General features: G+C 45.6%; 1 protein-coding gene across 1 annotated transcript in view; it reads left to right on the top strand.

Moving 5' to 3' along the window:
• Positions 1–25,184, top strand: part of clstn2 (calsyntenin 2) — a 530,962-nt gene that overhangs the window by 425,967 nt on the left and 79,811 nt on the right. The window contains exons 7-9 of the mRNA XM_033031091.1: positions 663–848; positions 19,951–20,208; positions 24,867–24,988. Of these exons, the coding sequence (XP_032886982.1) occupies positions 663–848; positions 19,951–20,208; positions 24,867–24,988 (566 nt within the window). The remainder of the gene's footprint in view (positions 1–662; positions 849–19,950; positions 20,209–24,866; positions 24,989–25,184) is intronic.

The following is a 25,184-nucleotide window of genomic DNA, read 5'->3' as shown; positions in this document are numbered from 1 at the left end:
ACAAAAACACTTGTTTAAAAGGATATTGGGATGAGGATAGGTGATTGTGATATTTGTTATACTGATTGTATTGGGAAGGGTGATTATAGGGTGATGGGTTGTATATATGACTAAGATACTGTATAGTATTTGCGGGTTTTTTCTTTTCTTTTTCTTTTTTTCTTTTTTGTATGGCTTTGTAAATATTTGATTAGTGTTCAAATGTAAATAATTCGGTGTACATATAGTGGCTGGTGTACATATAGTGGCTGGTGTACATATGGTGTACATATAGCTGCGAAATTTGTATGAGATAATTACAAGCAGTTGAATAAGGGGTGGGAATTAATCAGCTTTGGCTTCTTCCTGCTCCTTTTCGGACACATATGATTTCATTTATTTATAAATATTGTTTATGACACTTTATAAATATTCTTGTTTTGTTTGTTGTATGCTGTTTCACACTTGCTTTTTATTCTTTTATTCTGTTCGAAATAAATAACTAATAAATAAATAAATAAATGAATGGCGGTGCAGGCTCGAAGGGCCGAATGGCCTACTCCTGCACCTATTGTCTATGTTTCTATGTTTCTTTGTCTCTGTAACGGGGCAGCCTAATTGTCAAATATTATTTAAATATAATCCTGTGAAGGAAGCAGCTCAAGTTATCTTGTTTTTAACAGGTTGGAATAAGCGTGTAGAATATAAATCGGGCTCTGGCAGTAAAGTATTATTCTCCAGCATCCACCTGGAGACATGTGGTGAACCCGTCTCATCTGTACAGACCACAATGGAGCTACAGACCAGCCACATCGGAAAGGGATGTGACCGGGACACGTACTCTGAGAAGTCCTTGCAGAAACTGTGCGGTATGTGACACATTAACTCCAGTGTGCTGCTGGAATATTTACAATCTTCTCATGTGGTTTTTTTTCTCCTCACCTCATTCTTTAAAGTGTTGCAAGTATCTCAACAGATCACCAGCTGGGTTGCATATTGTGGTACACTGTGCCGCCGCTGTGGGATATCACTCCCCTGCTTTCAAAATGCCAGGTTCACCAGCAGATGTTTTCATGTTTCATTCATGTCCTTGGTTTCCTGGAATGTAGGTCATTCACATTAGAAACCTCAGTCAACAAAGAGAGTGCTGCACCCATGTTCAATGGTTCTTTAGTGTCACATGTACAGACCATCGGCGGCTCCCTCTGTCCTCCTGTCCGGTCCTAAGGGGATGAGCAGAGGCCGGGATCAAGTTCAAGTTCAAGTGAGTTTATTGTCATGTGTCCCTGTATAGGATAATGAAATTCTTGCTTTGCTTAAGCACACAGAAAATAGTAGGCATTTACTACAAAACAGATAAATGTGTCCATATACCATGATATAAATATATACACACATGAATAAATAAACTGATAGTGCAAATAACAGAAAGTGGTTGCTAATAATCAGAGTTTTGTCCGAGCCAGGTTTAATAGCCTGATGGCTGAGGGGAAGTAGCTATTCCTGAACCTGGTTGTTGCAGTCTTCAGGCTCCTGTACCTTCTACCTGAAGGTAGCAGGGAGATGAGTGTGTGGCCAGGATGGTGTGGATCTTTGATGATACTGCCAGCCTTTTTGAGGCAGCGACTGCGATAAATCCCCTCGATGGAAGGAAGGTCAGAGCCGATGAGTCAGCGGCTTACCTCTACAGTCCATCTCCGCCACTCCTGCCTTCCTGCTTTCCAAGCCTCAGTGGCAGGCGGTAGAGTTGCTGCCTTAAGGGCCTGTCCCACTTACATGCGATTGCATGCATCTGGCGCGACTATCTGGCGTACGGAGTTGTGCGGGGCTGGTCCCGACATCGCGCGAGGCTCCGAAAATCCTGCACTGTCCGAAAATTCCGAGCGCCAACGGCCTGTCGGCCCACAGGCGCATTGAGGGTGTACGCAGCGTCTTGACGTTGTATGCAGCGTCTTGACGGCGTACACCTAGCGCGTGGCGTGCCGTTGCGTGATGACGTCACCGCCTGACGCCGTGCGACGCCCAAATTCAGTCGGCCCGCCTTCTGCCCAGCTGATTGGTAAGCATGACACGAATTACGTCACGCGCGCACTTACTGCGAACGTACCGTGTACTTACCGCGAACTTAGCGCGAACTCCGCTTCCGTTTTGGTCGCGCCAAACGCATGCAGTCGCATGCAAGTGGGATAGGCCCTTTACACTGCTTATAGCGCCATAGACCCAGGTTCGGTGCCGCCTACAGGTGCTGTCTGTACGGAGTTTGCACGTTCTCCCCGTGACCGCGTAGGTTATCTCCAAGATCTTCAGTTTCCTCCCACACTCCAGACGTACAGGTTTGTAGGTTAATTGGCGTAGTATAAATGTAAGTTGGCCCGAGCGTGTGTAGGAGAGTGTTAATGTGCGGGGATCGCTGGTTGGTGTGCACTTGATGGGCCGAAGGGGCAGTTTCGGCGCTGTATCGCTAATCTAAATTAAATTAAACTAAGCCTGCTGCTCCGGGATTGTCAGACGTATTGCCCAAGTGTAGGAAGAAGCATGGGATGTCTCGAATGTTACCTTTCATTACAGTTTCAATACGAAGCCTAATACGTTATCTGCTATGATATTTAACTTTTTCTAACTGCACAGGCTAGATTCAGGATTCAGGGGAAAATATTGATTTTCAATTCACCGATAGATATTTTTTTCATATGTTTCAGCCACATTCAGTGTATCTTTGAAAATGTAATTCTTTTTTCCCGAGTCATCTCGAGCCTGCATTAGTATTTATCATGGGGAACTTGATTCAAGAGGAAAACCAGAAACACACTAATTGGGTTGACACACTGGTGCAGCGGTAGAGATGCTGCTTACAGCGCCAGAGGCCTGGGTTCGTTCCTGACTATGGGTGCTGTCTGTACGAAGTTTTTGTTCGTTCTCCCTTTGACCACGTGGGTTTACTCCGGGTGCTCCTGTTTCCTCCCACATTCAAAAGACTTACAGGTTTGTGTGTCAACGGCATAGTCGGGAGCTCGCAGGTCACGGGCTGGAGCCTGTTTTCCGGAGCTCCCGCGGCAACAGCTGCGTCCGCTGGACTGGAGGGCGGCAGTTTCGACCACCCCGGGCCGCGGAGCTTGAACCGGCCCGTTCGCGGAGCTCAGTGAGCCGCGGGACTGACTTACCATCGCCCGTTGGGGTAGCGCCTCAGCGCAGAGGGAGAAGAGGAGGGAAGAGACAGTAACCCTAAGATTTTTGCCTCCATCACAGTGAGGAGGTGCCTGGTGAACTCACTGTGGTGGATGTTAATTTGTGTTTATTGTGTGTTTTGTTGTTTATTATTACATGTATGGCTGCAGGCAACGACATTTCGTTCAGACCGAAAGGTCTGAATGACAAATAAAGGATCAAAGTCTAAGTCTAAGGTTTGTAGGTTAATTGACTTCAGTAAAATTGAAAATTGCTGCTAGTGTGTAGTAGGATGCTAGTACTCCTCCGGGGCAATTGCTGGTCAGCACAAACTCAGTGGGCAGAAGGGCCTGCTTCTGCACTGTGTCTCTAAACTATAACGTCTAAAGTAAAATTGTTGCAACTTGCCATCTTTGAAAGCCCTATTGCTGCATATGCAGGCAGCTTGAAGTTGAAAGACACCACTTACTGCAAATGGTGGCATGAAGTTGAAAGGCACTACTTACTGCAAATGGTGGCTTGGGTGCTTTGGCTTGAAGTTGAAAGGCACTAATTACTGCAAATGGTGGCTTGGTTGCTTTGGCTTGAAGTTAAAAGGCACTACTTACTGCAAATGGTGGCTTGGGTGTAAACCAGTACACGGGCCCAAAATTAGTCCAGCCCAACACCAAGTCATAGAGTATTAGAGAATTGGATGGCATGGAACCAGATCTATCAGGACCATCTTACCTACGCCAGCCACTGGTCCCACCTGCCTGTGTTTGGCCCAATGTCCTTCTCCACCTTTCCTATCCATGAACCTGTACAAATGTCTTTGAAATCTTGTGATAGTGCCTGCCTCAACCACCTCCCCTGGCAGCTTATTCCATACACCCACCACCCTTTGTGTAAAAGAAAAGTTACCCCTCAGGTTCCCATTCAACCTCTCCCCCCTCACCTATGTCCTCTGTTTCTCGTTTCCCCGACTCTGCACCAAAGACTGGGCAAAATGTCCCCTGGGACGTTTCATCTGAGGCTTTTACGCTCCATAAATGTCCTTTGTGGTGGTGTTTTGCCTTTCATTTTTCTTCTGCAGAATGTATTAATGGGACCAAAATGTGAGGAGAATCGATTATCCGATCAATTCCATTATCCACCAAAAGTCCCCTTTGTTATGGCAGACTGATGTGACTCTATTTTGTATTGCTGTTCGGCTAGAAGGTGATAATAGAGTGAACGCAGGCTGAAGAATTGGGCATTCCTCTTCAATAGCACCTGAAACATTTCTTGCAATCATCTGTATTTATTCTTAGTGGAGAAATGGACTAGTTTATATCTGCCCAGTGTGAGCATCAATAGTTCATGCATTGGTTATTGATTGATCAAAGGAGCAGAGTTATATTAAAACAGATGGCTTGAAACACTGATATACATGATCCCAGATGGAATTGTACACTGAAAGCCTCTAAAGCATTATTATAAAGGAATATGTGTAGGAAAGAACTGCTCATGTTCCTGTCTCACCTTAAACCTACACTGTACATCCCCCTGGTTCTTGATTCTACTACTCTGGGTAAAACACTTTATCCTGTCTCCCTATTTATTCCCCTCATGATCTAATACACAGTGGCGCAGCGGTAGAGTTGCTGCCTTACAGCGCTTGAAACACCAGAGACCCGGGTTGGATCCTGACTACGGGTGCTGTCTGTACGGAGTTTGTACGTTCACGCTGTGATCACGCGGGTTTTCTCCAAGATCTTCGGTTTCCTCCCACACTCCAAAGACGTACAAGTATGTAGGTTAATTGGCTTGGTGTATGTGTAAATTGTCGCTCGTGTAGGTAGGATAGTGTTAATGTGTGGGGATCGCTGGTCGGTGCGGACTCGGAGGGCCAAAGGGCCTGTTTCCATAGTATACCACTAAACTAAACTGAACTACACCAAGTATTCATGTCAGTTGCTAGGCACTCCCCAAACTCAGAAGAAAAGGATGTACCTTTAGAACGGAGATGAGAAGGAATTGCTTCACTCTGAAGGTGGTGAATCTGTGGAATTCATTGCCACAGACTGGAGTGTTGTACTTCCGGTGGCGCTGGTGCCAGCTGCCTCCACCTACAGCCCGGTATCTTTTTGTTTTTTTGTTTTAGTTATGTAAAAGTGTGTTTTTTTGTGTTTTCTTTGTGTTTTGATGTGGGGGAAGAGGGTACGGTGCGGGGGATACCGTCCTTCAGCCGCTTCCTGGTGAAGACGCAACTTTTATTCGAGTCGCGTCCTCGCCCCCCCCCCCCCCCCCACCACCAGCGGCCTACCTACTGGATTGGCGCGGCCTTTCCTGCGACCAGAGCTCGAGCAGCGGCGGGACAGCGCTGTAACATCGCGAGGCTGGCGATGCCTTACCGGGGATCGCCGTCTGGAGCCCGGAGTGCTGGACCTGCGGCACCGACATCATGGAGCTACGGTTTGCGGAGCTCCCAACGCGGGCGGCGCTGATGGACAGCGCGGGGTCCTGCGACTCTGCCCAGCTCGGCCTGCGGACTCGGGAGCTGCGGACACGGGAGCTGCGGACTCGGGAGCTGCGGACTCTGGCTGCGGGAGGCGGCTGATCGGGAGGTCCGGGCTGCTGAGGAGGAGAATGTTCACCGTCGGGGTTCGGCATCGGCGTTCCACCAGCCCGGCGTGAGGGCCTGAACATCGGGCCGCCCGGTGCGGCGACTGCGGGTGCTAGGAAGGCCTCGACCACGAGTGAACATCTGGGAAGAACGGAGAGGAGGCTGGCTGGACTATGGTGCCTTCCTCACCTTGGTGCCACTGTGTTATGTTGTGTCGTGGACTTTCTGTGTTTGTGCTTTTTTTTAAATTCTATTTTATTTTTAATATGTTTTATTATTTATTATTATTTATTTATTTTTATTTTTATGATACTGCCTGTAAGGGAAATTCATTTCGTTGTCTCTAACTGAGACAATGACAATAAATTTGAATACAATACAATACAATACAAGTGTGGAGGCCATCAATGGATATTTTTTAAGGCAGAGATTGACAGATTGTTGATTAGTAAGTGTGTCAGGGGTTATGAGGTGAAGGCACGAGAATGGGGTTGAGAGGGGAAGATAGATCAGCCATGATTGAATGGAGGAGTTGACGATAGGCCGAATGGCCTTATTCTGCACCTAGAGCTTATGAACATTCTATCCAACCCTCTCCCACACAGCATCTGCATTGTATCCATTTGAACCAGTTGCCTTTCTTTTTTTATCTATAGAAATCAAGATTGTAACATAAAATAAATGCTTGTGATGTAACTCACTTTCAAACCTACTTTGGGAAAAACATATTAATATTTCATCAGAGATAAACAATTTAGAATCCCTGTAATTGAATAAGTGATAATCCCACCAATACAGGGGTTATTACAATTTATGTTCAAGGATTTCAGTTGTTCTGCACCAGTAAATATTTAATTTAATCAATCATTTTTACAATATCTTACATTATTTTTATCATAGCAAATACTCAATTTTCGAAACAGGCACTGAAAAGCAAAATAAAACTTCAAATGCTGGCTATCTGAGATTAAAATGAAATGCTGGAGGTACTCAGCTGATCAGCCAGTGCATGATTAAGTTTAGTTTAGTTTATTGTAACGTGTACCGAGGTAGAGTGTGAAGTCCCTGTCCCACTTAGGAAACCTGAACGGAAACCTCTGGTGAGCCTGCGCCCCACCCAAGGTTTTCGTGAGGTTCCCGGAGGTTTTGGTCACTCTCCCTAAAGGTCGAAAGTGGTTTCCGTGTAGTAGAGGCTTCTTCTATGTTCCTGCGATTATTTCAACAAATTCAAAGCCGGCCTCGACTAAAAATAGGTTGCCGTTTGGTCGAAGCCGGTGGAGTGGGGTCGCTATTCACTGACAGGCAGTCGAAGGCCATCTCCTTCGCTGTCCGGCCATTTTGATTGGCTCATTGGAGTTTTCAGCAACGATCCTGTAGGATCTTTGGTTTTCAAGACCTAGAAGATTCACCGGAAGGTAAAATGCCCGCTAACTTTATTAAACTTCTTAAGACTGTCGCCACTCCTTCTGCCACCCCCCCCCTTCTCTCTCCCCTTCTCCCCCCTTCTCTCCCATTCTCTCCCCATTCTCTCCCCTTCTCTCCCCCTTCTCTCCCCTTCTCTCTCCCCCTCTCTCCACTTCTTTCCCCTTCTCTCCCTCCCTCCCGCGCTCTCTAAAGAACTTACCATGCTCTGTGGCAGCCGTTGACCTTCCTTTTCATCGCGCAGACAGCGCTCCTCCGCTGTCCCTGGCCCCCACCATCGTGATGTGTGTGTGTGTGTGTGTGTGTGTGTGTGTGTGTGTGTGTGTGTGTGTGTGTGTGTGTGTGTGTGTGTGTGTGTGTGTGTGTGTGTGTGTGTGTGTGTGTGTGTGTGTGTGTGGTCGGTAGCTCTCTGGTGACTCATGGAAACCTTGGGTGGGGCGCAAGGTCTCCAGAGGTTTCCGTTCAGGTTTCCTAAGTGGGACAGGTTGCACACTAACCAGTCAGCAGAAAGACAATACATGATCGTGCCATCCAGTGTCTAGATACATGATAAAGGGAATAATGTTTAGGGCAAGATTCATCATCGTTGAAAACATTAGCGACACAGTGGTGCTGGTTTCCGACGGGAACAGTGATGGACGCCCCACACGTCTCTGTCCTCCAGTTTCTGCGGACTTCCGCCGCTGGAAGTATTGGATTTTCGTGTGTGTGTGCACTTTCTCATCATTCCTTACAATGCTGTGTACCACAGTGATCGTAAGATGAATCCAGTAAAATCCGATCAAAGATAGTCCAAGGGTCTCCGATGACTACACAGGACTGAAAGCAGTTGGACAATCTTCATTTCCACCCATACACAAATAGAGGGGGCGGAATGGTGGCGCAGCGGTAGAGTTGCTGCCTTGCAGCACCAGAGATTCGGGTTTGATCCTAACTACGGGTGCTGCCTGTACGGAGTTTGTACATTCTCCCTTTGACCTCGTGGGTTTTCTCCGGGTGCTCCGGTTTCCTCCCACATTCCAAAGATGTACAGGTTTGCAGGTTAATTCGCTTTTGTATTGTTTCTTGGGTGTAGGATAGACTGTGTATGAGTGATCATTGGTCTACGTGGACTTAGTGGCCCAAGGGCCAGTTTCCACATTGTATCTATTTTTAAAAATCCCTTAGTTCGTTTCATGCCTGCTATCACTGTAATTTAAAGACATGTTTTGTTTTCATTTTACCACTTCTGATGAAGCATTGTTGACCTGAAACATTAGCGGTATCTCTCTCCACAGATGCCGCCTGACCAGTTGAGTGTCTACCAAGTTCGGTTTTTATTCCAAATCAAAAATATTTGCTTTATATACCAATGTGCTTGACGGGAAAAAGGTGGCCTTGATTGTGATGTAGACTGGCACAGTATCAACATTTAAACAACAAGAGAAATGTAATGAAATAATAAGGCTTTGACATCCCTAGAACTTAATGTTGAACCCACAAACAATGTGAAAGGGATGGCGCTGAGGATATAGGAACAGATACAACAACATCAATACTACATTTATCATTCAAACTAACAAGCACAATCACCAATTAGTGAGCATTCAGGCATATTTGCTGTACGTCCTACCATAGTGGTGTCATTTAATTCCATTAATATTCCATGTAAGAAAGTGGCCGTTGACATAGAATATGACCAATTAGGATTACTACAATTCTTCTGAAAATTTGAACTGCCACAGTTGAGAATAAATTTACATGCCCCTATGCAAATTGTATTGGAGTTCTGCAATAGAAAATGCCACCAGTGTCAATGTTACATAGGTTTTTGAGACACTTTCACCCCGAGAACAGATTGCATAAGCATTTTGTATCCAGTACATTTACGCAAATGTCTTGGCAGTGTGCCTCATTGGAATGCCAATATGTGACACTTTGCAGCCAACTGCATTTTGAAGCATTTCAGGATTGTTAAAAGAATTGAAATTTAAAGCAATAAGATTTGTAATAAAACTCGAAGTGGATTGAAGGTTTCTACTTGTCAGCCAGTATCTGTGGACAGAATTCATGTTTCAGGTCAAAAACTTTGTAATTAGAACAGTGTGCAAATGCTGATATATTGGACCCCCAAAAGTAGTCAGATTGGGGTCAACAGGGCAGCATGGTGACACAGTGGTAGAGTTGCTGCCTTACAGCGCCAGAGACCCAGGTTCGATCCTGACTACGGGTGCTGTCTGAACATAGTTTGTACATTTCTCTGTGTCCTGCGTTGTATTTCTCCTGAAGCTCCGGTTTCCTCCCACACTCCAAAGACGTACAGGTTTGTAAACTTGTAGGAAGGAACTGCAGATGCCGATTTCAACCGAAGATAGACACAGACTGCTGGAGTAACTCAGCGGGACTGGCTGCATCACTGGATAGAAGGAACGGGTGACGTTTCAGGTCAAGACCCTTCTTCAGACGGAATCAGGGAAGAGGGAGATACAGAGATAAGGAAATGTAAGGTGTGAAAACAAGTCAAAGGGGATGGAGTTCAAGGAAAGTGTAGAATAGGTCACTGTTAGCTAGGAGAAGGTAACAGCAAAGCAAACAGTCATCAAATGTAAATGAGGAGAGTCAGAGAACTGGGAAGGGGGCAGGCAAGGGTTACTTGAAGTTAGAGAAGTCAATGTTCATACCGCTGGGGTGTAAGCTGCCCAAGCGATATATGAGGTGCTGTTCCTCCAATTTGCGCTGGGCCTCACTCTGACAATAGAGGAGGCCCAGGACAGAAAACTCAGTGTGGGAATGGGAATAGGTCACTCCGGAAGTGGCGGCGCTGTGATACAGCTGCGGCTCGCCTGCAGTCTGTCTGTTTTTACTTTTTATGTTGTTTTTTTTTGTCTAGTTTAGTAATTTTTTTGGTTATTAGGTGGTGTTATGTGTGTGGGGGGGAGGGTGAAACAGAGCTTTCTGTCTCTCCCTTCGGGGGAATGCGACTTTTTGTCGTATCCCCCTTCTCTTCCCCCGTCTGCGCTGAGGCCTAATGGCGGAGCTGGCGGCCTCCAACCTGCGACCGACCTCGAGGGTCCGGAGGTAGAGCCAGCCAGGACTCACCAACGCGAGGCTGGCCGTCTTCGAGCTGTGGCGACGTCCGGGTAGCGGCACGACTCGGCGCTCCGGTGAGGGCGGACGGTGCGGAGCTGAGACACTCCTGTGCGGCCGGCACGGCTACCGGCTGGAAGGCGCTCCCGTGTGAGCAGCCCGGTGCGGGGCTGAGACGCTGCCGTGTGGGCGGACCGGCTCCCGGCTGGAAGGTGCTTCCATGGGGGCAGCCCGGTGCGGGGCTGAGACGCTGCCTTGTGGGCGGCCCGGAGCGGAGCGGAGACGGTGCTACGGCGGCTGAGGCGGCGGCGACCTGGATCCGGGGCTCGGCCGCGGGCCAGTGGAGGACAATGTCGGGAGCTCGCAGGTCACAGGCTGGTGCCTGTTTTCCGGAGCACCCGTTGCAACAGCTGCGGGCAGCTTCGACCACCCCCCGGGCCGCGGAGCTTGAACCGCGGGACTGATGCCATCGCCCGGTGGGGTATCGCCTCGGCGCAGAGGGAGAAGAGGAGGGAAGAGACAGTAACTCTAAGACTTTTGCCTCCATCACAGTGAGGAGGTGTTTGGTGAACTCACTGTGGTGGATGTTAATTTGTGTTTATTGTGTTTTGTTATTATTACATGTATGGCTGCAGGCAACAGCATTTCGTTCAGACCGAAAGGTCTGAATGACAAATAAAGGATTCAATTCAAGGGAAGAGGAGTTAAAGTGTTTGGCAAGCGGGTGATCAGGTAGGTTTAGGCAGACTGAGCGGAGGTGTTCAGCAAAACGATCGTCGAGCCTGCACTTGGTCTCGCCGATATATAGGAGTCCCCACCTGAAACAGCGGATACAGTAGATGAGGTTGGAGGAGGAACAAGTGAACCTCTGCCTCACCTGAAAAAACTGTCAGGGTCCTACGGCGGAGTTGAGGGGGGAGGTATAGGGCCAGGTGTTGCATCTCCTGCGGCTGCAGGGGGAAGTACCTGGATAGAGGATGGTTTGGGTGGGAAGGGACGAGTTGACCAGGGAGTTGCGGAGGGAATGGTCTCTGCGGAAAGTGCAAAGGGTTGGAGATGGGAAGATGTGGCTTGTGGTGGGATCCCGTTGGAGGTGGCGAAAATGCCGGATTATGTGCCAGTATGCGACGGCTGATGGGGTGAAAGGTGAGGACTAGGGAGGACCCTATCCTTCAAGGAACATCTCAAAAAAACAGCAGTTAAGGTGAAGTCCAGAAACAATCTCCTCAGTAAGCTTGCTGGCTCAAAGTGGGGGGCAGCAGCCCCCACACTGAGCATTTCAGCACTAGCCCTTGCATTTTCTTCAGCCGAATATTGTGCCCCTGTTTGGTCCAGGACATCCCACACACACCATGTGGACACCCAATTGAACTCAACAATGAGGATCATCACAGGAACAATGCGCTCAACACCACTCCCCTGGCTCCCTGTCCTATCCAACATAGCCCCTCCACACATCCGGCGAGTAGTCCTCACTCAAAGGATGCTCCAAAAGACCAAACACTCCCCTCACCTGCCAATTCACATGGACATCTTCAGCCCACCCACTGCTCGACTTCATAGAAACATAGAAACATAGAAATTAGGTGCAGGAGTAGGCCATTCGGCCCTTCGAGCCTGCACCGCCATTCAATATGATCATGGCTGATCATCCAACTCAGTATCCCGTACCTGCCTTCTCTCCATACCCTCTGATCCCCTTAGCCACAAGGGCCACATCTAACTCCCTCTTAAATATAGCCAATGAACTGGCCTCGACTATCCTCTGTGGCAGGGAGTTCCAGAAATTCACCACTCTCTCTGTGAAAAAAGTTCTTCTCATCTCGGTTTTAAAGGATTTCCCCCTTATCCTTAAGCTGTGTCCTTAAGCTCCCTTGTCCTGGACTTCCCCAACATCGGGAGCAATCTTCCTGCATCTAGCCTGTCCAACCCCTTAAGAATTTTGTAAGTTTCTATAAGATCCCCTCTCAATCTCCTAAATTCTAGAGTATAAACCAAGTCTATCCAGTCTTTCTTCATAAGACAGGATAGACTTGGTCTTCCATCTAGACCACCAATTTGGAAGAATCCACCACCAGCTGATTTCACCATCCAATCAGCTTGGAAAAAGGAATGGGAGTCCAAGGACGTCCCAAATAAACATCTGGTGTCAGACCCCACACCTATCGGTCCCTGGCACCAATCTCCCAAGGAAGCAGTGGACGACGCTGAATAGATTCAGGACTGGACATGGCCCCTGCTCGGCCAGCCTTCACAAATGGGGCAGCAGCCCAACCCCACGGTGTGCTTGTGGAGAGCAGCAAACAATGCAACACATCATTGAAGCATGCCCTCAACAAAGACTCAAAGGAGGACTTGTCACCCTTCATACAGCAGATCAAGAGGCAACTGCTTGGCTAAAGAACTTTGCATTCGCTAAATAAAATAAGGGGGACTCTGTCCCTGTTGCGACTGGGGGGAGGGGGAGTGTAACTAAACTAAGCTAACTGGCTTGATAAAATTGTAAATTGTCCCTAGTGTGTGTAGGACAACGCTAGTGTACGGGGATCACTGGTTGGAAAGGGCTCAGTGGGACAGTGTGCCTGTCTCCGCACTGTATCTCTAAACTAAATGAGCTTTGATGTTAAAAGTATAAAACCTGGCACAGTCAGACCACTTTTAAAATGAGATGAAAGAATAGCGCTCACCAGCAGGAAACAATTAAATAACAATACAGCAGGCACCTTAGAATTAACCAATATTTTAAGTTTAATATACACCACCTGCCAGTTCAGGAATTGATGGATCCAAAAAGTAATTTCCTTTTCAGGCTCCAGTTTCTCTGCTTCATCAAAGCTTCCCTATCTTTATTTATAGGCAACTAAAAGCAAGGTCCCACAAATATTTGTTATTGCACAATATATATATATATATATATATACATATAGATGTGTGCATTGAAGAAAGGAATTGAATCATAAGCCCAGTTACAGCTTTCACAACAGATGGAAGAAAAATAAGAAATACAGATCCGTAGATCAGGAAGCATCACCCGCGAGAGAAAGAAAATAGACACAAAATACTGGAGTAACAACTCAGTGGGTCAGGCCGCATCTCTGGAGAACATGGATAGGTGACGTGTCGGGTCGATGCCCTTCTTCAGACTCATTCTAAATAAGTGTCTCGACCTGAGAAGTCGCCTATTCCTTTTCTCCAGAGATGCTGCCTGACCCGCTGAGTTACTCCAGCATTTTGTGTTGGTTTTCGGCGTAAACCAGCATCTGCAGTTCCTTCCTGCACGAGAGTGAAACGGAACCGATGGTTCAGGTCAATGACCTTTCATCACGACTTCCACTAAAGTCCCAATAGGGGGTTATTGACCAGAAAAGTTAATATTGCTTCTCCTTCCACACATGCTGCCTGCCCAGCTGAGTACCTTGGCCCATTTTGATTTTACATCATATTTGCAGTCTTTGTGCTTTTCAGCTGATAAATTGGAACCAAGCCCATCCCACATATATCCAATTAATAGGTATGTTGCAAAGCCTACCTGAAGCGTCGTTGAAGATCTGTTGCTGCCCGTGTGCGCGATTTTGGCGCCGTTTAGAGGGGGCGGGTTTAAAACGCGATTTTCTCTAGGCTGTTCAAATCGAAAATGTTCAGCCTAGTTAATTATTAACGAAAAATCGCTGGAAGACCCCGTCGCAAAAGCTATTATTAGGTTTAAAGGCCTTGAATAATAGTTATAGTAGTTTAAAAATCAATCTTTAAACCCGCGACCGTCAGCAACCGCAGGGTCTCATAAAGCAAATAGCAGAAGTTAGGTTGTATATTTTTACATTAAAAAGGGCTTCTAAAGATCCCGTTATACAAAGTTTAATATTGCGAGTAGCTCAATTTGGGCCCACTATATCCCGCAGTATTTTTCTGGGCATTTGGGGGACAAATCTAGCGCAATGTGAACGTTCTAAACCAGCGCGTTCACAGGGACCCACTGGAAAGCTGATTTAAATGGGCATTTATTTACAGCAATTAAACACTAAATTCCTTCCATTTGGCCTATAAATTAATGTAAATGAGATTTAAAAATCATGTTTTATTGTGAATTATTTGTGAATATTATTTGGACATTTAGGCTATTTAAAAATGTTAATCATTTATTAAGAAATGGATAGATGTTTAGATCTAGTAATTGAAGTCTGAAATTAGCTACAATTAGGTAACTAACTAATTATATGCTTTAATTTCAGGTCATCCAAGTAAGATTATTTTATATTTGTTTCAGAATGCTTCAATCTATGATAACTGAAAATTTCATTCAGTTCTCTTAATTTTTAAGAAAGTTATGGGCTTTTGACTGTTCACGATCACAGCTTTTTTGTTATGTCCATAGAAAATCAATAGGGAACAAGATGCTCATTTCCCAGTATGAAAATGGCCATAACTTTTTAAATACTTGAGATATGAAAGTGAATTAGGTGTCAAATTAAACTTATTTTTATGCTTTATCTGATGGGATAAATTACAGACTTGATTTTTAAAATCTCAAAATTTTGTAACATTGCTACAATTAACACTCAGTGCCATCTAAACGTTTAAAATGGTGTCAAGCAGCATACTTTAATCTAATTTGTGCAAAATGTCCTTACTCTTGCATTGCTTGTAAACAGTGTCCCCTACTCATACAGAAACTGGCCTTGCTTAAGTAGATGAGCCCTGCTTCTGTGCAGCTGGGAGTGGACTAATATGACTAGGCCCATGACCACTATGTAGAAACAAAGAACTGCAGATGCTGGTTAATACACAAAAGGACACAAAGTGCTGGAGCAACTCTGGAGAACATGGAAAGGTGGAGTTTCGGGTCGAGACCCCACTTCAGACTTATTCCAAATAAGGGTCTCGACCTGAAACGCCACTATCCATATTCTCTAGAGATGCTGTTTGACCTGCTGAGTTAATCTAGCCCTATGCCTGGTGAATCACTCTTTCAAAAGATAGATATCTTTTAATATTTGTATTTGCACTTCACTCCCAGGTCGTTTAGTGAGAAATGTTCCCTTCTCTTTCCAATCGATCCTGCCCAATGGTGTCCATGGCCTCACCGTTAGGACCAGTGGAATTCCTGTTTTTAGTTTTTAGTTTTAGAGATACAGCGCGGAAACAGGTCCTTCGGCCCACCGAGTGCGCGCTGGCCAGCAATCCCCGCACACTAACACTATCCTACACACACTAGGTACAATTTACACCATACCAAGCCAATGTACCTACAAACCTGTACGTCTTTGGAGTGTGGGAGGAAATCGAAGAGTCATAGATTGTGGAAACAGGCCCTTCGGCCCAACTTGCCCACACTGGCTAAGATGTCCCAGCTACACTAGTCCCACCTGCCTGTGCTTGGTCCATATCCCTCCAAACCTGTCTTATCCATGTACCTGTCTAACTGTTTCTTAAACGTTGGGATAGTCCCAGCCTCTACTACCTCATCTGGCAGCTTGTTCCTTACACCCACCACCCTTTGTATGAAAATGTTACCCCTCAGATTGCCACTAAATCTTTTCCCCTGCAATTTGAACCGATGTCCTCTGGCCCTCGATTCCCCTACTCTGGACAAGTGATTCTGTGCACCTACCCGATCTATTCCTCTCATGATTTTATACACCTCTATAAGATCACCCCTCATCCTCCTGTGCTCCAAGGAATAGAGACCCAGCCTACTCAATCTCTCCTTATAGCTCAGACCCTCTAGTCCCGGCAACATCCTCGTTAATCTTCTCTGATCCTTTTCAAGCTTGACAATATCTTTCCTATAACATGGTGCCCAGAACTGAACACAATATTCTAAATGTGGTCTCACCAACGTCTTATACAACTGCAACATGACCTCTCAATTTCTATACTCAATACTCTGACCGATGAAGGCCAAAGTGCCAAAAACCTTTTTGACCACCTTATCTACCTGCGACCCGACCTTCAAGGAACCATGCACCTGTACTCCTAGATCCCTCTGCTCTACAACACTACCCAGAGACCTACCATTTACTGTGTAGGTCCTGCCCTTGTTAGACGTCCCAAAATGCAACACCTCACACTTCTCTGTATTAAATTCCATTAACCATTCCTCAGCCCACCTGGCCAATCGATCCAGATCCTGCTGCAATCTTTCACAACCATCTTCACTATCTGCAAAACCACTAACTTTTGTATCATCAGCAAACTTGCTAATCTTGCCCTGTATGTTCTCATCCAAATCATTGATGTAGATGACAAACAGTAACGGGCCCAGCACCGAACCCTGAGGCACACCACTAGTCACAGGCCCCCAGTCCGAGAAGCAACCTTCCACCATCACCCTCTGCTTCCTTCCATGGAGCCAATTTGCTATCCATTCAGCTATCTATCCTTGGATCCAATGCGATCTAACTTTCCAGAGCAGCCTACCATGAAGAACCTTGTTGAATGCCTTACTGATATCCATTTACACAACATCTACAGCTCTGCCCTCATCGACGTCTTCAAAAAACTCAATCAGATTTGTGAGATGCGACCTCCCATGTACAAAACCATGCTGACTATCGCTAATCAGCCCTTGCCCATCCAAATGTCCGTATAACCTATCCCTCAGAATACTCTCTAGTAACTTTTCAACTACAGATGTTAAGATCTCTGAGAAAATCCACAGGCAGCATCTCTGGAGAGAAGCAATGGATGACGTTTCGGGTCAAGACCCTTCTTTTCAGACTGAAGAAGAGTCTCGACCCGAAACATCACCCATTCCTTTTCTCCAGAGATGCTGCCGGTCCCGCTGAGTTACTCCAGCATTTTGTGTCAATCTTCAAATTACGTCATGCGCTCCAGACGGCTGTGCGGGCGCATGAAGTCGCGTGCGACCTTCGCGGGACCATCGCGGCTCAACTCGACCACGAGGTCGCGTAATTAGCGTGCCAAGGACACGTAAGTGGGACGGGGCTTTAGTGTCCAATTCATCTCTACCTCATTGTGGACATTGGACTTTGCCTATGGAACTGATGCGTTACATTGCTGAGAACGATATCTCTATATGCACTCCATCTATGTCTTCCACTTTGCCCCAGCTATTTTACTTGAGTTTGACTTGATTGTATTTATGTCTAGTACCTGTATATCTGATCTATCTGGATGGCATGCAAACCAGAGCTTTTCACCGTATCTCAGTACAAATGACAACAATAAGCCTAAACCTAGACGCGGAGGATGGTGGGTGAACAGTGGTGAGTATGTCGGAGAATGATGTGGTCGAGGAAGGGTTCAAACCCAAAACTTTGTCTGCCCATTCCCTCCACAGATACTGCCTGACCCGCTGAGTTCCTCCAGCACTTTGTCCAGCACATTAGCTTTTACTTTTTACCACACGCGGTGATTCTTGACACTAACATTATGTTGATGTGATTAATGCAGGTTGTATCTTTATGCATGAATAAATCACAAGTTTTGGTATAATGCCTCAGTTCAGCCAATTATGATCAATGATCCTGATTTAAATATAAACATACTAGCCATTGTCCATAATACTTACATGCACAGAAATAGAACATACCATAGGAATTTATTTTTCTCTCCTTTGGGCAAATATTTGGTTACAAATCTGTTCCATCTGCTCCAAATCTAAGACTGCCTATGATTTACATAGAAACATAGAAACATAGAAAATAGGTGCAGGAGGAGGCCATTCGGCCCTTTGAGCCAGCACCGCCATTCATTGTGATCATGGCTGATCGTCCCCTATCAATAACCCATGCCTGCTTTCTCCCCATATCCCTTGACTCCACTAGCCCCCGGAGCTCTATCTAACTCTCTCTTAAATCCATCCAGTGACTTGGCCTCCACTGCCCTCTGTGGCAGGGAATTCCATAAATTCACAACTCTCTGCGTGAAAAAGTTTTTTTCTCACCTCAGTCTTAAATGACCTCCCCTTTATTCTAAGACTGTGGCCCCTGGCTCTGGACTCGCCCAACATTGGGAACATTTTTCCTGCATCAAGCTTGTCCAGTCCTTTTAAATATCAACTGTACTTACTTTCCTTTTAAAAGTCAGCAGCCTCATGCTACTTTGTGTAACTGTTCGAAATCTGTGATTTCAAAGGATTGCCTGCAACATTGTAGTAAGTTGCCAAATATTAAGAGCAAGCAGGATTATATATATATATATACCGCAGTGGCAAAGACAAAAATACTGCAAAGTTCAATTCTTTCTCTCTCAACGTTTTTCATAACTCGGAAATGCTCAAGGGAAATATATTTTGATAAATGTATCACATAAAGAGTTTTCATTTAATATCCTGCTATTGAGTTAATCATGCAACAACTGGATGGAGGAGATGGGCAAAGCCAAAAGTTGCAATTGCCTTCTGATTCCTATTGAAAACTTGGCTACATGGGAATACTACTGTTGACTTCTATATATCATTAAATTAAATTGGCACAGTGGTAGAGTTGCTGTCTTACAGCGCTAGAGACCCAGGATTGACCCAGACTATGGGTGCTATCTGTACGGCGTTTGTACCTTCTCCCCGTTTCCTCCTAGGTTTTCCCTGGCTTCCTTGCACACTAGAAAGACGTGCAGGTTAATTGGCTTTGTTAAAATTGTAAATTGTACTAGTGTGTGTCGGTTAGTGTTAGTATTCGTGGTGATCACTAGTCAGTGGGCCGAAGGGCCTGTTTTCGAGCTGTATCTCTCTAAAGTGTAATGTCTAAAGTAAATATGTCTACCAAAACATATGATCTCAAATAATGTAAGGAAAGTGTTTAACAGGAGTGCAATGATATTCCAGCCTCTATGAGTGATTCTCACGACATCAGGACATCAGGACTGTAATAGACAATAGGTGCAGGAGTAGGCCATTCGGCCCCTCGAGCCAGCACCGCAATAGCTATGTAATTTGAGAGATGATGGGGTTAATAAACTGTTACCTTTTGGAGAAATTAACTTTAAACCAATTTCAGAGCTACTAATAAGGTGACATTTTAAGTATTATCTGTTTAGCCTTTATCTTTGCTATAATTTTAATAATTCTGTAATTCTCATTACATACATATTTTGTCAATTTCACATTATCTTGGTAGTTCAAGTGAATTTACTACGTATTCCACTAATGTATTCAGCAAAGTGAGCATTATAATTTAGTCGATGACAACATTTGGCACGCTTTCAATAGTGAACGCAACTTTTAACACATCAGAATTCTAGACAAACACAATACAAAAACATAACAGATAAGTAATACTTTTAGGAACTCAATGCATTGTTCTGTGCACTATTCCACGATTGCAATGTCATTATTACATCTCTGTAATAATTAATCTACCAGTTAAATCTTTAGACTTTTGAGATACAGCACGAAACAGGCCCTTTGGCCCTCTGAATCGGCACCGATCAGCCATCAACCTATACAATAGCACGATCTTACAGACTAGGGACAATTTGCAATTTTACCGAAACCAATTAACCGACAAAACTACATGAGTTTGGAATGTGGGAGGAAACCAGAGCACCCAGATAAAACCCACGTGGTCACAGGGAGAATGTACAAACTCTAGACAAACAGCACCCGTCATCAGGTCTCTGGTGCTGTAAGACCTCAGCTCTACCACTGTACCACCCAGATTTTGCCATTTTCAGGGGTCTCGGGTCAATTTAACAGTTCTTAAGATAAACTAATTTGCTTCACATTAGCCACTGGATGGATAAATACCTTTTTCTCTCTTTCCAATGTCCAGGTGCTTCTTCTGATAGCATTGACTTGCTCCCAGCACCGTATGGTTTATCAAATTGGACCTCGACACTTCTGATGGACAGTGAACGTGACAGTGACTTGATCTTCAAATTCGACGGCAAACATGCGGCAAAGATTCCAGACGGGGTGATATCCAAAAACCTCACTGATCAGTATACCATCACCACCTGGATGCGGCACGGACCCAGCTCTGGAATGAGAGCAGAGAAGGAAACCATTCTCTGCAATTCAGATAAAACAGGTGGAATGTGTGTGATTTAACTAAATAGTGTTGCCAGTTGTTGACTCGCACCCAGTGACTGCCTGCCTGCCTGCACCAATGGAACATTTCTATAGTAAAGGCAATGGCTGGTCAGATTAATCTTGAACTTATCTAAAACCTATTGATTTTCAAATGTAAACTACCTGAAGTTTGGGTTCTGAATCTGTATTGGAGAAACACGGTGGCACAGTGGTAGAGTTGCTGCCTTATAGCCCAGTCCCACTGTACGAGTTCATTCCCAGAGCTATCCCGAATTTAAAAAAAATCAAACTCGTGGTAAGCACGGAGAATGAACGTAGCGGGTACGTCGGAGCTCGGGGACGTCTCTTAGCGCTAACGGCAGGTACTCGGGAAGACTCGCTAACGGCAGGTAAGCACGGGAAGACTCGTGAAGATTTTTCAACATGTTTGAAAATGTCCACGAGAGCCCAGAGTACCGACGAGTGGCCATTACCGTAAATCTCCGAGATCGAATCAGGGCAAACTCGGGAGAGATCTTGGAATGAACTCGTACCGTGGGACAGGGGTTTTACAGCGCCAGAGACCCGGGTTCCATCCTGATTATGGGTGCTGTCTGTACAGAGTATGTATGTTCTCCCCGTGACCTGCGTGGTTTTTCCACCGTTACTCCGGTTTTCTTCCACACTCCAAAGACGTGCGGATTTGTCGGTTAATTGGCTTTGGTAATATTGTAAATTGTCCCCAGTGTGTAGGATAGTGTTATTGTGCGGGGAATCGCTGGCACGTGCGGACTGGATGGGCCGAAGGGCCTGTGTCCACACTGCACCCCTAAACTAAACACAACCTTCTGTCCTTTCATCTCTGGCCTTTCTCCAACCATCTGCCTAACACGAACCCTTCCTCGCCTGTATAAACCTATTATCTGCCACTGCCATGCTTTGTCCCGCCCCTCCTCTCTCCCAGCTTTCTTCGCCCCCCTATTGCATTTCGGTTTTTGTGCCCCACTTGAGCACCTCTTGCGCAGTCTCCCCTTGACACACATTTTTAAAAAGCGGTACAGTTGCTGCTTTACAGCGCCAGAGACCCATGTTCGATCCTGTCAGCGGGTGCTGTCTGTATGGAGTTTTGTGTTCTCCCTGTGATCGCGTGGGTTTTCTCACACTCTCTGAAGACATGCAGGTTTGTAGGTTACTTGTCTTTGGTATAATTGTAGATTGTCCCTCGTGTGTAGGTTAGCGTACGGGTGATCGCTGGTCGACCGCGGACTCAGTGGGCCGAGGGGCATCTTTCCACGCTGTATCTCTAATGTCTAGAAGTCCACTAGGCTAATTGTATGTACACACAATATATGCAGAGCAAATATATCCTTAAACTGCTGTAATGTTTCATATTGTGAAACAAATGTTGGTCAGCAGCTGTCCACAGTGTAGATAATTCAACCTTACTGTAAATTGAATGGTATAATTCCATGGAGATGCTTGCAGCTCAGTTGCTGGCAGTAATTAGGTGTCTCAGTGTTTAATTTGTACACAGCAGTAACTGTTACATTGTGTACATAATGCAAATTACTGTTGATTCAATGAAAATACATTTGGTTCTCATCATCATAATCGTCTGTAAAATCTCCAAGCCCAAAGAAATGGAAAGCAAACTCCACAAAATTTTACAAGACACATCTCTGGAGAACATGGATAGGTAATGTTTCAGCTCGGGGCCATTCAGTCTGAAGAAGGGTCCCAACCAGAAACATCACCTATCCATGTTCACCAGAGATGCTGCCTTACCTGCTGAGTTACTCCAACGCTTTGTGATTTTTTTTGTTTGTAAACCAGCACCTGCAGTTCCTTGAATCTGCACAAAATGTTAATGGCTTTTTTCTGTTCAGCTGTTTTTATCAACCCACTGGACAAAAATAAACAGCCAGCATTACAACACTCCGTCCAAAAGTCCCCTTTCTGCCTCATGCAGAGTATGGATTTTACACAATTCATGTTAAGATTCCTGGGATGTCAGGACTTTCATATGAAGAAAGACTGGATAGACTCGGCTTGTACTCGGTAGAATTTAGAAGATTGAGGGGGGATCTTATAGAAAATTCTCAAGGGGTTGGACAGGCTAGATGCAGGAAGATTGTTCCCGATGTTGGGGAAGTCCAGAACAAGGGGTCACAGTTTAAGGATAAGGGGGAAGTCTTTTAGGACCGAGATGAGAAAAACATTTTTCACACAGAGAGTGGTGAATCTGTGGAATTCTCTGCCACAGAAGGTAGTTGAGGCCAGTTCATTGGCTATATTTAAGAGGGAGTTAGATGTGTCCCTTGTGGCTAAAGGGATCAGGGGGTATGGAGAGAAAGCAGGTACAGGATACTGATCAGCCATGATCATATTGAATGGCGGTGCAGGCTCGAAGGGCCGAATGGCCTACTCCTGCACCTATTTTTCTATGTTTCTATGATCAAGCTAAACATCTGCAGAGATTCACACAGTTACCAAACAAGTTTAGTTTAGTTGAAGAGATACCGCCCTGTGGCTCACCGAGTCTGTGCCGACCAACAGGACCCACTTGCACCATCTTTCACACTGGGGACAATTTACAATCTTTACTGAAGCCAATTAACATACAAACCTTAGGTGCTGCTGCACCCGCTGAGATTCTCCAGCATTTTTGTGTAACCTACAAACCTGTACGTCTTGAGAATGTGGAAGGAAATCGGAGCACCCGGTGAAAACCCATGCGGTCACGGGGAGAACATACAAACTCCATACAGAAAGCACCCACAGTCAGGATCGAACCTGGGTCTCTGGGGCTGTAAGGCAGCAACTCTACCGCTCCGCCCCCAAATTCTGCCTTTCATTTTCCCACGTCCCAAACAAGGAAGGATTTGCCCTCAAAAATGTTGATGTGATTAATATTTTGGTTGCATTTGCTTCAATACCTCTCCATGGTGCAGAGCCCCGAATGTGCTCCCATAAGGAGCTCATATATTGCACCTGCCAGTCTCTCATACCTAATCAAAATACAGCTGTATTTATAACCATATGCCTGTTATAAAGACTGAAAATGCAGGCCAGGCAGTATCTGCAGAGATTCACACAGTTACTATTGCAGGATGATGGGCTCTCATTGGGGAAGTGATGGTAGATTGTTGAACTGAGACCTCTGTTTGGATCATGTTTGATCAGTTTCACTCCTTGCACTCCTTCCCCACACTGTTCCCTGGACCACATTTACATTGTTGTGCCCCACTGCCTCCTAATGTCCCCCTGCTTTGCCGCTGCGACCAGGCTACGAAATGCATAACCTTCATAGGTTACAGGAGCAGAATTAAGGGCCTGTCCCACTTACGTGTCCTTGGCACGCTAATTACGTGAGCTCGTGGTCGCGTTGAGCCGCGATGGTCCCGCGAAGGTTGGGCGTGATTCCATGCGTACGCACAGCCGTCTGGAGCGCCTGACGTCATTTGAAGATGGACACAAACTGGAGTAACTCAGCAGGACCGGCAGCATCTCTGGAGAGAAGCAATGGGTGACATTCATTGCAAGCACATTGCTGGCTAACAAATCATTTATTGCAAGCACATTAAGGGTTAACAAATCACCATTCATTGCAAGCACATTGCTGGCTAACAAATCATTTTTTGCAAGCACATAAAGGGTTAACCACATAAAGCAAATAACCACAAAAATCACAGAACCACATAACCACATAAAGCACATAAAGGGTAGACTCACAGTTCAGTAGACTCACAGTTCAGTAGACTCACAGCAGATCACAATTGTGGCCTCTCCCTCGCAATTTTCCAGTGACTAACTCACGTCCAGGCATCTGGGGTTTTATAGTCCTGCCCCTCCCCCCCTCCCCCCCCCCCCCCATTATCTTCATCATGGCGAGAGGGCCAATCAGCTGATCTCAAGATTTTTTAAACATTCGTAACTTTTTTTCATCGATCGTAAAAATCCTCGGGGCTGCCTCAGTGGAGGAGGACTGTGAGTAAGATTGCCAAAAATCATAGTGATATATGGTAGCGTTTTTTTCTAAAATCAATATAAAGCGCAGACTGGAAGTGGTCAAGATGAGACTTTTAATTATATTGATGTGACCCCTGGGGTGATATATCTTCCCTTGTTTGAGGGGTGGTCCCACCAAACTCAGCCCCTCAATGTCCAGCCATGGAAGGACCCTAGACTGTGTTCCTTCCTCACCAAGCCTTTGTGTTGGCTCCACCAAGCTTCTGGGTCCTTACATACACTTACTTTTTGAATTCATGTTACCGACCTTTTCAAGTGAATGGGTTGGTGTTCGATCAGTGGAGAATCTGGAGATGAATTGTATCTGGTTGCTCAGTTTGGCATGTTTCAACCCTACCTCTGGTCCTGGTGATGGTGAGGATGGACTTCCAACTTGTTCATGGTTTCCACATTGCAGTGGGCATCCATGGACATTAGGAACAAGCCAGGAACAAACAGTGCAGCTGGCCGGCAGTTCCCTGTGGAACCACTAAGTTACAAGCAGCATGGTTCATCATGTTACCTCTGTTTCCCTCTACACAGACACAGACAGACATGCTGAGTGTCTCCAGCATTTTCTGGTCCAATACCAATTGGTCTGTATAAGAGGCACAATAAGACATGTAGCAGGGCAGGATTCCTATTAACCAATTCTACTTGTGCCTTCAGAAATGAATCGCCACCATTACGCACTGTACGTCCACAACTGCCGGCTGGTCTTCCTGCTCCGTCGGGATTTTGATCAAGTTGACATGTTCCGGCCGGCTGAATTTCATTGGAAACTGGAGCAGGTGGGTCAGACCTTGGGTAATTTATTAGCGAAGCAAAAATTAAGATGGACTTAATGAATATTGTAGATTGATATGCTTCGATTTTAAAAAACTTAGAATTTACTACTGTTGCTGGGAAATGTGTGTGTGTGTGTGTGTGTTTGTGTTTAGGATATGTGCTTGATTCCGCATAGATCTGTGTGTATACATATGGATC

Source organism: Amblyraja radiata, chromosome 13 (assembly GCF_010909765.2).
Source record: "Amblyraja radiata isolate CabotCenter1 chromosome 13, sAmbRad1.1.pri, whole genome shotgun sequence".
In the NCBI taxonomy this organism is placed as follows: Eukaryota; Metazoa; Chordata; class Chondrichthyes; order Rajiformes; family Rajidae; genus Amblyraja; species Amblyraja radiata.
The sequence above is the reverse complement of the archived record's forward strand: the minus strand, read 5'-3'. Positions and strand labels throughout refer to the sequence as shown.